Source organism: Haliaeetus leucocephalus, unplaced genomic scaffold, assembly GCF_000737465.1.
Source record: "Haliaeetus leucocephalus isolate CR32 unplaced genomic scaffold, Haliaeetus_leucocephalus-4.0 Scaffold362, whole genome shotgun sequence".
Taxonomy (NCBI): Eukaryota; Metazoa; Chordata; class Aves; order Accipitriformes; family Accipitridae; genus Haliaeetus; species Haliaeetus leucocephalus.
The window spans coordinates 2,337,924-2,351,317 of record NW_010972798.1 but is presented as its reverse complement, the minus strand read 5'-3'; the positions used below and the strand labels follow the sequence as shown (position 1 = coordinate 2,351,317).

Here is a 13,394-nt window from a genome sequence, read left to right as displayed (position 1 = left end):
GACCTCCAGCATGGCACAACAATTTGGAGGCACTGAAGGGACACTTAGCACACTGGCAAACAGCCACAACTTACTTTTATTTATACAGTGTGATCCTACACTTGTTCTAGAACTCGGTTTTATACACCATCTTCTTCAACTTCACCCACCTGCTCCAGCTGTAACATTACTGTACGGCTCAAGTAAATTAAGGGGTGGAATTGGAAGAGAAGAGAATCAAGAATCCTAAAGCAAAAGTCTTTTGTAGATGAGAAAACTTTTTCAGATTTACAATCCCTAGATATAGAGTTATATGATAAAACTCCATTTGGACAAAAATAATAGGTCACCATACTTCCCAGCTCAGCAATAACGTATTTAAAATCCAGGCTATACAAAACCTAATTAAGTAATCCTATGTTTTAGTAAAATATCCATTCATCAGTGCAGGACTACCAAAAATAGATCCCCCCCCCCCCAGTGCAAACTCTCTTTTATAGGTTCAGATGCATTAAATTAATTTTTCTCTAACTCTTTAATGACTTCACTATTTGTAAAGCATTTGAAAACATTTCTTTCTGATTTCTTGCTTAAGAATGTACATTTTCTATCATTTTCCTATGCTTTTTCTCCAAGAGAACAAAGTGACCAAATGCTAAGCATGTGGTTGATAAAGAGATGAACAGCGATGGCTGGCTAAAAAGGAAACTCATGAAAAACTCCCACCTGTAGCACAATGCCTGAACTGAGAGCAATGGGCCAAGTAAACTCCAATTTGTCAAACTGGTGAGTTAAAACTTTGCAAAGATTGCCAAACATTTATCTTCAACTTTGCAACAGTAAAAATTCCGATACTGTATATATTTTTCTTCTAGAACTGGTATTGTACATTCCCCAGACTTGCTCAGAGTCCGGCTGGTATTCAAATTACTCAGACTGGCTGGTATTTTGGATTCTGTTGGCACTAATTGGAGAGGCTGGCCGATATTTCTAATTATCCTGGCATTAATAGCCTGGAAATAGTCTCTCCATTCCTTCTCTCCCAAGATTTATGGAAGCACTAATGCTGGCATAATTATAGACAGGAACAACTGGCAGGCTGGTACTGGCTGCCACCCAAGAGCCTTACAGCTTTCCCAGAATCCTTCTCCTATTCTTTGTACACTCAGCATCCAAGTTTTAATCCTTTAAATAAGGTTTCGTAAGTTGCTTAAAATACACTGTATCATTTCCGCAAATATTTCTAATCCACAAATTTCAGAGGGAGAACGGGCACTGCCTCACTTCTTCACTAGCCCGGGTTTCTCCAGCCTGCGCTCCCTATTCTTCACGAGGACAACCCATACCGCGATGATCATCAGGGCCTGCCCCAGGAAACAAGAACAATTCAGCTCCACAAATCCACTAGGATTTGCACAATACTATAACACAGCATTTTAGCACAACTTTTCAGAGTTTTGCCTGCTATTTCAGCTATATTCCAAGCTCCACGCTCACTTAAAACAGGGTGCTTATGTTTCTCTTGGAGATTCTGTTTATCGAGACAAGGGGTTTGAGATTTTTAAATGGGTTTTGGTGACTGCATTACCTGCGGCAGACATAGTAAATAAACACAAAAGGAGGAATGGGCCACTGCAGGTAGAGCGGATGCAGAAAGGGAGCACAGTCCTTCACAAGACCTCACTACGAAAGTCTGAATAAAAGCTGCCAGCATCAGATCTGCAACCAGGAGGCAAGGCAGCAATCTGCCGCAGGCCGTGCCAGCGTTAACTTCTGTTTGGTTCGTGTTGGCAATAAAAAGCAACAGACTGATATGCAATCTGACACAAAGCTGCGGAGCAAACTGTCAGCAATTACTGTAACACACCCTAATATCTCTGCAAAGCATCTATTGTGCAAGCTCTTACACAAGTAACTGAATTTTCTAGATATACAAACATTTGGAAGACAGAATGGGACCTATGCCGCATCCCTAAAATATACACAAAACCCAATTTTATCCAAGACTCTCCTCTTGCATGTCTCACAGGAGCGGCATGGACACAGAACAGACCTAGAGGACAGGCAGGTGAACAAGCACAAGCCCAAGCATGAGTGCGGAGCTCCGTGTATCCGAATTCTGGTGGACCGTCACTGAGATGCATGGCCCACATTGTCAGCTAGTATAAATGAGCACATTTCTGCTAGCCCCAAGAAGTTTAAAACTTTGTGGCAGAACAAAATTATCTCCATTTATCTGTATATAAACTTTATGAACTATCCCTCACCAAATCGTTAAACAGTGTAGTACTGTATCTGTCTCTCTCTTGAGCAAATTAAAGTGAGATGCTTACTGGATGAGAATTAAAGCTGCTTTTAAGTTATATACAAAACAGCGACACACACTGCATGAGAGGGATGTTCTTCTCTCTGGCTCAGGAACAGTCCTCCACTTTCCCGTAGAGAATGAATAGGATACTCTCGCTGTCCATATGCACAAGAGAAACATTTATTTACTACCACTTAATCACAGAATGATCATTTCACATCTAATTAGTAACAAAGGCCTGATTCTTATAGCAGTGCCAGCGGCATTTTTCAACGCAGTTACAGTTTACTGATTTTGATGAATGCTGGCATGGGGAGAAAGCACCACCTCCTTTACAGTGATGTTTTCTGTTTGGTATATTTTTACTGCTATTTTTTCCAATTAGCCTTTTGCTTACCCTGAATAATCAATCCCAGCACAAAGTCATCGATTGACTAGTTCAGGTTTGTAAGTTCAAAGGCTTCAGGTTTGTAAAGTTCACAGAAAAAGAGCCTGAAGGTGGAATTTCCTTAATTACTAATTGCCAGACTACGATTGCCAATCCCAGGACCTGAGGTGCAGGCATGTTCAGATCCTACTGAATTTCAAAATACCTGAGAAGAGGGCCTGATCCTAACTCCTTTGAAGTTGATGGAAACTTTACTAACATACACCCAATGTAACTGAGCGACAATTCACTGAACTGATCTTTTACACTGCTGTTAAAGAATGAAGATCGTCCTCCACAGTTCTTCAGGAATTTTAAGCTAAAACAGTTTATTAGCAAGGCATTACAACTATATTTCAAAGACCTACGTCAGTAGTGAGAAAGAAAGTATTTGCATTTTCTAACTAACATGCAACACCAGTCAAATTACAAACCATTTGATCCAAATTGGGTGGGAGGGGAAAAGGTGGAATAGCAGGAATAGCTTTGTCTATCGGCTACTCCAGAGTCTGCAGGTCCGGAAAAACCCCAAAACTCAGAACTAAACTGAAGAAACGGCAGCTGGGTGGGACTGGCACAGTGACATATTAAGCAGTATAACCATCTCTTCATCAAAGTAGGTCAGACTACAACACACCTAATTCCAATGAAGAAACGAATGCAACTCATTTGTGTTTCATCTAAAGCTTTTGTTTCATGAGATGAGAGAAGGTTTTTAAAGTATATATGAGAAAAGACAGCTAAACCAGAGAATGGGAACAGTACTGTGTCTATTCTCAGCAAGACACAGTAAAATAAATTAAAAAAACCCCCAGCAAAACCCAACCCTGCCTCAAACACCTCTCTCCAGTCCCTTGAGCAACCATCCAGAGAAGCAGGGAACCTGCAGTAGGTACATGGGGTGGCATGGGGCTTGCTGAGGAGCGCTGCACCCGGGGTCCCAGGCAGCCCCCCCAGCACCCAGCCGGCACTGGAGCCCCTCAGCTCCGCGGGACTCCCCAGCTGCAGCCACGAAGAGATGAAACGCTGTCCTCTTGCTCCAGTTTACAACCTCACCTAATCCTAGGGCTGTAAAACATGCCGATTCTGCTGTCGTTTTACAGCAACAATTTAATTTTTGCATATACGACTCATGCCACCTAACGTTCCTGGCTCCATTTTAGATGCTCTAAACTATGCCTCTGCCCCGTAAAAACAGGAGCAGCCAGTCGAGATACTGTTGAGCACCCGACACACTTCAAGATCTGAATTGCCCCAGAGAAAGACAACCCGTTACCCGCCGTGCAGGAGCGCGAAGGGACTGCTGGAGCCTCTCCCTTGGTGGACGCGGCTAGCCCAGCTCGAGCTGGGGGAACAACGCCGTGGGCCTGGGAGACAGCCGGACACGCTCGCCCGACCACCTCCACCGCTCCCCACGTCTCCCGTGCCCGATGCCAGTTTTGTTTCTATAGCAAGAGGCTGCCGCCTTTGCGCGACAGCTTTCCAGGATCTGCGTGCTGCTTCTGTGTCGCGAGGGCTTTCCGCGGCTCGCTCGCCCGCTATCTATCCTTCCCTAGGAAGGGACTCGACTTCTCAAGGCAGACTGCCATTTTAGGGTGTTTTTCTAACTTTATCATCGGATAGATTTCTTGTTCTCCACTCACGCAAAGCCCCCTCTGCTTTGCAGCCACAATTTAATTTCCTTCTGATTGCTGATTTTCCCATGTTTATATTTTATTCTGTGCCCTGTAGCTAATGAATGTTGCTCTAGCTGAGATCTGGCAGTGCCCGCGCTGGTGCCTGGCAAGCGTTCTCCTCTTCCCTCTCATATTTATTTCTTGATTTCACTGGGACACAGTGTGGCATTGTAACAAAGTCGTTGCTTTTGCTTACGTGGAGTTTACACAACCAAGCGTGAGGGTACAGGGCACTGCAAGTGAATTCTCTTTTGTACGCGGGTGCTGTAACTCCAGGAGCTACCTGCACCCGACGCTGGAGGCACAGCTTGCAACGGCACCTGAAAAAGCGAGTGGAACAGCTTGCCGTCGCAGGTAGATGACGTTACTGCAGATGCCAGCGTAGTCAGCCTCTATCTTCAGACTTTTTCTTCAATAAGCCTTAATAGCAAGTTTTAATTCAGCAACTCAAACTTGTGTTTCTGTCTCGTATCAGAGGAAAAAAATTTTCAGCGAAGGTACACCTGTGGCACTATCTCACAAGCAGACAACTACATTTCAGTCAGGAGTCATGCCAAACCACTGGAGATGTACCAAGTTAATTTGTGCGGGGCCTTTATTCTTTCATCTTTGCTGGCTAGCTATCCGCTGGGGTCTCACATTTCAGGATTGTTACTGAGAAAACAAGGAAATTAAAATAGATGGACTAAGGGAATCAGGATGCCCTCATTTTTCCCCATCGGTACATGAGCTAGCCTAAGCCAAACTACTTTTGCCCTTTGAAAAGCAGACATCGTAACAATTCTTTCTGAAGACAAAACTCCAGGTATATACTCAGTATTAAAGGACAAGAGCATTTTAAATTGCCTTACATATATTCAAAATGATGGCTAGGCTCCATGTGGACAAAATTAACATTAAAAAATATTTGCACTGTATTAATGGCCTGTTGTTGGTCTTTCTTCTGACAAGACCTTCTGTTGCTTCCCTTCCCTTTGCAAGCTGGAATCCCTCACGTTTCCACCACTTCACTGCTGTTACATTCCCATGGCTCCAAGTTACTGGGAGCCTTGCAATAGATCACAACTGCACAGTCAAGGTGTCACCGAAGATGTAATGGGATCACCCTGGCCCACCTTTTTTGAGAAACGTCTTTTTAATCTCCTTTTCCCTGACCTCACACTCCGGTTTCTTCTTCTTCACTGAGAACCTTTCCTCTTCCATCATGCAGAGAGGGACAGCAAGCCACTCTGAAATTACTGTTTCGTTTTACTTCAGTTCAGTGGGTTTCTCATCACGTAGACCCCGCTCGCTGTGATAGTGCATACAATAAATGTTTGCACAGCTAGCAGTTCCAAACATCCAACATGTAGCAGAATGATCTGGGAACACATTACTAGTGAAATGAAGGAAAACGATTCATAACAGAATATTCCCTTTAGGATATTATTTTTAGACTACTAAAAACCTCAGGAGATGTTTCTCAGACTGCACAACTAAACATCCCTTCGCACTCTTCATTTTCTGACTCACCACCTTTTCTTCTTTACATGTTGCCCAAGCCTTTTCTGTCACCCAATACATACTTTTTCCTTCAAAGATGATGTTCACTGACTCATACTTTCTGCAGAATTATGGCTTGCACAATGGAAAGGAGGCAGAAAGGGATGGAGGGAGGACTCACAACCAGAACTCCCCCCCCCCCCAGCAAATCTTGCTTTTGGCACTCTCCCCAGCAGCACACTGCTCACTAACTATGTAAGATCTCTGGGACACAGAACTTGTTTCCTTTTGTGTCTGGAAAGGGACTACTTGCCACTACATAAAGGACATCCTGAATACATTCTCTGTAGGAGGGGCTGCAAGATGACGCCTCTTCTCCCTTGAGGCAGGAACAGTGTTTCTTTCTGCACTCCGACAATATCCAGAAGAAAGATATCACGAATAGAACTCTAAGATACATCACAAGTAATTAAATAATAACTAATGTCAATTAACAAAGTACAGCAAATGAGCAATAAAAAGTTAGATTTTGAGAGTACAGAAGCAGGACATTGTCTCTGCATAAAATACACTGAATGAAGAGTTTCCCCCCCACTGTCTCTTTCACCTTTCCAACTCTTTACAGCTAATGCCATCAAGATTTCATTTGCCTACTTCTACTTTCTCCTGTATTTAATTCTTTTTCTTTACTCAGCAAATCCTTGCAAAGTCTGAGTGCCATTTATTTATGTACTTATTTCAACTAGTTGCTGCTTACCTCATCCCACTCCAGAAGGTAGCTGGTGATTTTTGAACCATTATCAATGGGTGCCTATGAACAAAAATGAACAAAAGGTAATTTGGGGAATAAGAGAAAACTACTTCCCACCCAGGCAAATGACTGCAGTTCAAAGCGAAATCGAAGCTTGAGGTTTGCACATAGCTTGGCAACCTCTTAACGAATACCGAGAAGAAGCTGGATGCAGTAAAAACACATACATTTTAAAAGTCAAGTCAGTGCACGGGGAGGGATTTGTCAGAGTACAGCGAGTTCAAGTCCCTTACTGAAAAATGACTGTCTCAGCTTTCAATTATTTTCAATGGTTACGCTCACTGCCAGTAAACTGTACTTTTCACTGCTTTCGTGCCCGATCCAAGCATTACCTACCTTCCATTGTAAGGTTAAGGAGCTTTTGGTCCTGTGCGAGGGTTTGGGTGGGAAGGGACACTCTGGTGCTGAGCTGTGAGTGGTGAAGCTTACTGGCTCTGAGCAAGATCCCTTTACTGAGTTGTACATTGCATATACCCTGGAAACAATATTCAAATGGGTTAGAATTCTGCTGACAGTTACAAGATGAGACAGCACTGCCTCAGCCACAAAATTTGACTACCAAAGCATCCACGATACCATCCACTAATGATAGATTTCTCCCAGACCAGTGGCTATCCTTATTCTACTTCACTTGATACAAATATGTAAAAAAAATTCACAGCAGAAGAGGAATATTACAGTGTTTTATGCAAATACTCCCACAGACCACTGAGTTATCATCATCACCATCACCTTTTCTTTCCACCACTATTGCCTTGCCTACTGCCAGACTTTCACGTGCTGTGCTAAAACCCGCTTTGCAATACAACAGAAAATATGAACTCATGCGAAAAAGGTATAAAATTTAATGCCTGGTTTACACTTGATTCACATGTATCATGTCGAGCGGTGGTTAACTGCTGGTCTCCTTCCACGGGTACAAGCTTCTCCTACATAGCTCAGGTGTCAACACTTAGTAGAGCTCCATGAATCAGAACTAACACAGCTCAGGATCATTGCTCTGATAAACTAAAAATCTTCAAAGCAAATTTGGTTTCAGGCAAATCCTCTATATACCAGCACAGAGGGGGATATACAATACCAAATAATGTGGGAAAGTGAATACAATATAGTTGAGCACTTCCTCACGAGGTGTTTTTCTCTGAAAAATTAATGATGTTATTTTTTCCCCCTCACATTTTCCACACAGCAAAAGCAAAGTGCAAATTGGAAGTCTTCTACTCAAAAAAAAATGTTCAAACCATGACCAGACGATGACCTCCGAGTTGGCTGTAGCTATTGTGTACTTGAATGCAGAGTTTAAGAAAGGGCAATTTCTAAATTTGTTTTCAGTAGATAAGAGTAATATACGTACAATGGCCACCTATGTGGAATCAAACTTTTTGGGGGAGGTTCACAAGAACAGCTATAGCGCTGCTTTACCCATCACCTGTTAGCAGTCAGAAGTGAAAACAAATGCAATTAATTAATTGAGTCTGCATCTGGCAAGCGGTGTGTATGTGTGCTGGAAACCAGCATAGCTAAGCATCAAACACATACCATCGGGGAATACAACCATGCAAAAATGAGCTTAATGAGCATCTTCTGCAAGTCACTGAAACACTGAGCGCGGTCATTTCTGAAGGTACCAAAATAATACTGCTTGGAGAAATACAGGAGGTAGATTCAGAGCGAACAAGGTTCTCCTGGGTGCCCAGGGCCCAGCAGGGCAGGAGCGAGAGCAAGCGGCTTGGCCGCGTGGAGACGAAGCCCTGAGAGATGCTGCCAAGGTTAGGGAGACCCAAGGCGATCTGCTGAGTAACTGTTGGCCCCATAAATTTCTTTACTTAACAGATTTATTCCTTCGCTGTCGTTAATACATAACGCAGCTTCAGTCAAGAAAAAAATTGTTGCGGAGGAAAGCAAACAGTCGGCCTTTTCAGGGTCGGTTCCCTCCACTACAAACACATGCTGCTCCTTTTTAAGTCTGACTGTTATATTTAGCCATCACTACTTCTTTTTAAACATAAGTTATTGCTAACTGTTCACAAACGATTTATAATTTGGCAAACCTGCAGGAAGGAGGAGGGAGCTGTAGGTACGGAGAAAGAAGTCAGCCAGGATACGGGGCAAATACCCACAACGGCCCTAAAAATCACACGAGACCTCACCGCCACGCTGTGTGCGGTGACTGCTCTGCTGTTTGAAGCCAGCTTTAAAAGCGATGCTCAATTGCTTACAGCAGGAAGCTCAGCAGGGTTTTACAACCTTCTCTCCTTGCTACCATCCATTTGCTGCTAGGGCTGGGACTACTGCCCGACCTGGGAGCCTCCGTCTGCTACTTGTTTACAAGAAGTTACTTCTGGTCCTGTGCTTCTACTTCTAAAGTTCATTTTAGGGCTCCGCTAGGAAGTATCCTCGAAAAAAAAAAAGAAGCTGTAGCGTCAGACTTCGGTACTGGGTCTTTTTTAGAGCTCAGAAGCAAAGTGTTTGTTTAAAGTTTTACAAACAGGAGCAGCCTCGACGTGAAAAAGCATGCCAAACCTAGCCCTTGTCTGGAAAAACAGAAGGAAACAATAGACAGGAGTGAAAGCATTTTTTTTAAAAGGATATTGAGCATAAGTGAACAGGATGTGAATTTGAAGCCTTGTTCATAAGCAAAGTCTTTTAAAAAAAGTGCAACACGAGCAGATAACACAGATGGTATTAAAAACATCAGGGAGCAAAACTGAGAATGTGTTAATAGTTAATAAATGTGTAAACACATTTTTAGAATCAAAGAGAAATACACTCTGAAAATATCAAGACAGGCCAGCGTGAATCCATTTTTGGGGGCATAAATGCTGAAATTACTATGGGCAGATGGATCTGTAATCAGCAGATTTACTTCACGAAGCAAGGAGTACTTATGAAGAAACTGTGCTGGAGTACTTTCAGCGCTAGCACACCTATGTTACAATAACTGAAAAAATGCCAGTTGCTTGAGACAAATTTGTAAGAAGCTTGAGGTATCCCACTTTCATACACAAGCACTTCCAGGCCTGTTATACATATAGACAGAAATACAGATACACAGACGTCGTCCTTTTTCCTCTTACTCCGGCAATGAAAAGAACATGACAGAAAATGTATTGTTCAGAAAGCACTCCTGTAACTTAAAGCTCGAGCCAAAAATCTATCAGAAAATATTTAGAAGCCACTGAAAAAACAGCTACAGAGGTGACCATGAAATTCTTGAGCTACACTGTATACTCAGATAAAGAACTTCCACATTTATTCTCATATAATTGAAGAGTTTATATTTAAGTGACATTCATAGTCACACTAACTCACCTGACGTGATAATCTGTTGCTGGCCTAAGGTCTTTCAGGTTATATTCTAATTCTTCTCCACTGCAGGAAAAAAGTCCAAACCCAACAAGTCAATAAATTATGAAAAGCAGTATCACACTTAGCACAGCTAGTCATTTTCCAGTGACTAGCAACTCCCTTATATTATGATTTGAAAGAAAAATAATCCCACCACAGAAAAACAGTAGTAAGCAATATACCAACAATTTGTCAACACGCTTCATGTTTCCCGAAAACTTTATACAGCTCCATATACACAGAAGAAAAGTAGTTATCTCAATTTATACAGTAAACTAGCTATATGGGTTTATTTCAATGCTATCCTTACATTTTGTTGCTATAAAGCTCATTGTGTTTTTTTTAACCCTCGAAAAGAGCAGAATCGATACATTACTTTTGTACTTTCTGTACATTCACTATTTCAAAATACTTTACAAAAAGTGAGAGTCATTGAACGTCAGAGGAAAAAGTATAGTTGCTCGCACTACCGTTTCACTTACTTGCTGTCTCTTCCAGAACCACACTCTCTGTGAGGACCATGGCCAGGAGACATGTAATTAATGCCCTAACAGCTGGACCCAGATCTCTTTCAATACCACGAAAAGTAAAAGCACACAGTTTCAGACATTTTAGGAAAAAAAAAATCAGCATATAATCTATTAATTTCAAATGTAGCGAATGTAGTTAGGGCTATTCTTTTTCTTTTTGGCTTGTTCGCTGGTAAATGAACACTAGGCTCAGTCATGTGTTGCCAATTCTGTGAAGATTAAGGTACAGGTCAGTACTTCATAAGTAATAGCCATCTCATGTAAGTGCTTGGCTTATTCATGATTTTACTAAAATACGGGAAACAAGAAAATTCTCATTAGCATAAAGAAATAATTCATAGCTAGCTGGACAAATACAGGGAGACATCTCAAAATCAAGAGAACAAAATCAACCAGAAAGCACATGCCTGCTGGTTTGCCAGAAATCTACCAAAAAACACTTTGGTTGGTTTTTTTTTTTATATAATCCAATGCTCTGCAAATTCAGTTTTTTCCCTCCAACATGAGTGCACCTCCTTGCAAAGACAATGTATTCAACATATTGCAGACTTTCTTTTGCCTATAGTAATAATGATTACTGCTGCTCGTGTCGGAGTGTACCACATTAAGCTAATGGCTGTCCTCTGGCCAGCAGCAGAGATTACTACTAGCAGCTTTAAAACAGATGCACAACATTTCATAACTAGGAGAAAATGTGCAGCCATCACACCAGCAAGCACAAGAAGTACTAGAAAGCATCCTTCCCATTTTAAGAGCTCGGCAGCACACGCTAACCTATAGAGATGCTCACGCTGGCTTACAAATAGCTAGTGTAAATACCAGAAAAAAAGAAAAAAAATAAAAATCAGGCAATGTTTCCCTGGCTAATATGCTCTTTTAATACTACCCAAGACAGTTCACACAGACCTGCCTCTAGCATACCAAGAGGAATACCCTAATTCACAGGACATCTTAAGAAAGGAGATGGTTTGGTCTCGAGAGGCAATTCCATAAATGCTGTATCACCCGGACTTTATTCAATGAGATTTGGGAAGGATTAGCTATTTCACAAGAGCCAAGGTCACATCTCAAAATTTTCCTTCCTAGACGTCATTAGTGGGAAAAATAAAGGCATAACACCATAGGTACTTGATCACAGAATGAGCTCAGAGGATCATTGGAAGTAGAAACAGAGAAATCCCTCAGAATTTTTACTGAAGGCTGCTGAGAGCCAAGTATTCGTTTTTTTCTGGGGAGCCTACACTGCTGATCAGTGTACTCCCTCCTCTGCTCATCTAAGACACTACGAAGCAGTAAAGCCCTCCAACTTTTGCTCATTAGCTCAAAAAGCAAGCTTTACCGTTCTTAATTCTGCAAGTCCACACAACATTGAGCCCATTAGGAAGGCAGTTATCCTGCCTGCATGGTGTACACGAAAGGTTTTGACATTTAGCATAAAAGTAACCTTTTCATTGGCAATGGGAGAGACAGCATCACAGGCAAGATCGGCCATATGTCGGGGAGGTGGGATGGGAAGGCAATTAGGGACTTTGTGACATGCACTCAACCAGCTCCCTGCAAGCTCTTCCAGCAAGGCGGGCTGCTGGGACAGCGAGGGAGCAATCCCAGGGTGTTCAAGTGTGCAAACTTTTTTCTGCAAGCGATGGGCATGCCAAAATACACCCTGAAAAGCTCAGAGAATTTATTCCCAATGAAAAAACAAGTGTAAAAATGATGCTGTTACCTGTAAATTATCTTGTATTTTCCATCCCTCCCTTTATCCGATAAGGCAACCTCGTAGGTACAGGTGTAAGGCAAACCGTTGTTGTGTCTATCTGCATTTAGAAGGCCAGTGGGCGGTGACCAGGAAAGTAAAACTGTTCTTGCTTGAATATTTGTAACCTATAAAAGAAACATCAGTTACTCTGAATTCCAAGAAAAACACTACTCTCTTAAGTATTGCTTTTTGCTTGCATCTTCACAATCAATTTCTTGTAAAAAGGAATTTTCAGAACTACAGGTGAAAAGTAAAGGGTCAGAAATGGTCATCAGCACCACAAACAAAAACACAGATTCATGGCATAAACTAATCTCTAACCGATGAGGAATACAGAGAGCTGTCCCCCTGCAGGGAACTGCCTTGTCACTGCCTGAGCATTCAGCAAAGGATGCCTCGCACCCTTCTGGAGGTACCTGCTGCTGCGGCCGTTACCAGAAGGGAAGTGGAACTAAGTGGAACAAAGACTTTATCCCACAGATTGTTTTGTACGCAATTATTTTTCTAAAGCTTTTGTTAGGGAGACTCTCTAATAAAACTCTGACGGCTTTTTCAGTCACCCTGTTCCTCGTTGTAATTTGAAACTGCAATAATTCAACCGTGAATAAATAAAATAGCCCAACTCAATCTGCAAGGTTACGCTGACTCAAAAGCATAAGGGAAAATCATAATCGAAGTCCAACTTGTCAATTAAAAATGACATTGCAAATCAATCACTTTGTGCCCGGAGAGAAAGACTGCATGCATGATCTGTATTCACCCCTGGGTCTGACACCTCAGTGGCAGATGGGTAAGGATTCTCTTCCAATAAAACACGGAAAAAATACCTCAAACCCCTGGACCAGAACAACTCTATCACCCCACCAGTGCAGCTGTATTCTTCTGGAAACACAGGTCCACATAACTCTAGACTGCCCAAGCTTACAGAACTAGCATCGCCTTTCTCACCAGGAGAGCCCACTGGCACGGTGCCGGAGGCATCGTTCATCAGCTGCACGTACTGAACAGCAGCTTTCCAGAAAACAGCCTTCTGTTATCAAGCCAAGAAAGAAGAAAAAAGAAACCACCACCACCCCC

The 13,394-nt window shown here is 42.3% G+C and overlaps 1 protein-coding gene across 1 annotated transcript in view; it reads right to left on the bottom strand.

Annotated features, from left to right (window-relative positions):
- Positions 1-13,394, bottom strand: part of FNDC3B (fibronectin type III domain containing 3B) — a 168,784-nt gene that overhangs the window by 57,120 nt on the left and 98,270 nt on the right. Inside the window, exons 7-10 of the mRNA XM_010572900.1 lie at positions 12,285-12,442; positions 9,996-10,055; positions 7,020-7,158; positions 6,630-6,683 (exon numbers count right to left, since the gene is read on the bottom strand). Coding sequence (XP_010571202.1) covers positions 6,630-6,683; positions 7,020-7,158; positions 9,996-10,055; positions 12,285-12,442 — 411 coding nt within the window. The remainder of the gene's footprint in view (positions 1-6,629; positions 6,684-7,019; positions 7,159-9,995; positions 10,056-12,284; positions 12,443-13,394) is intronic.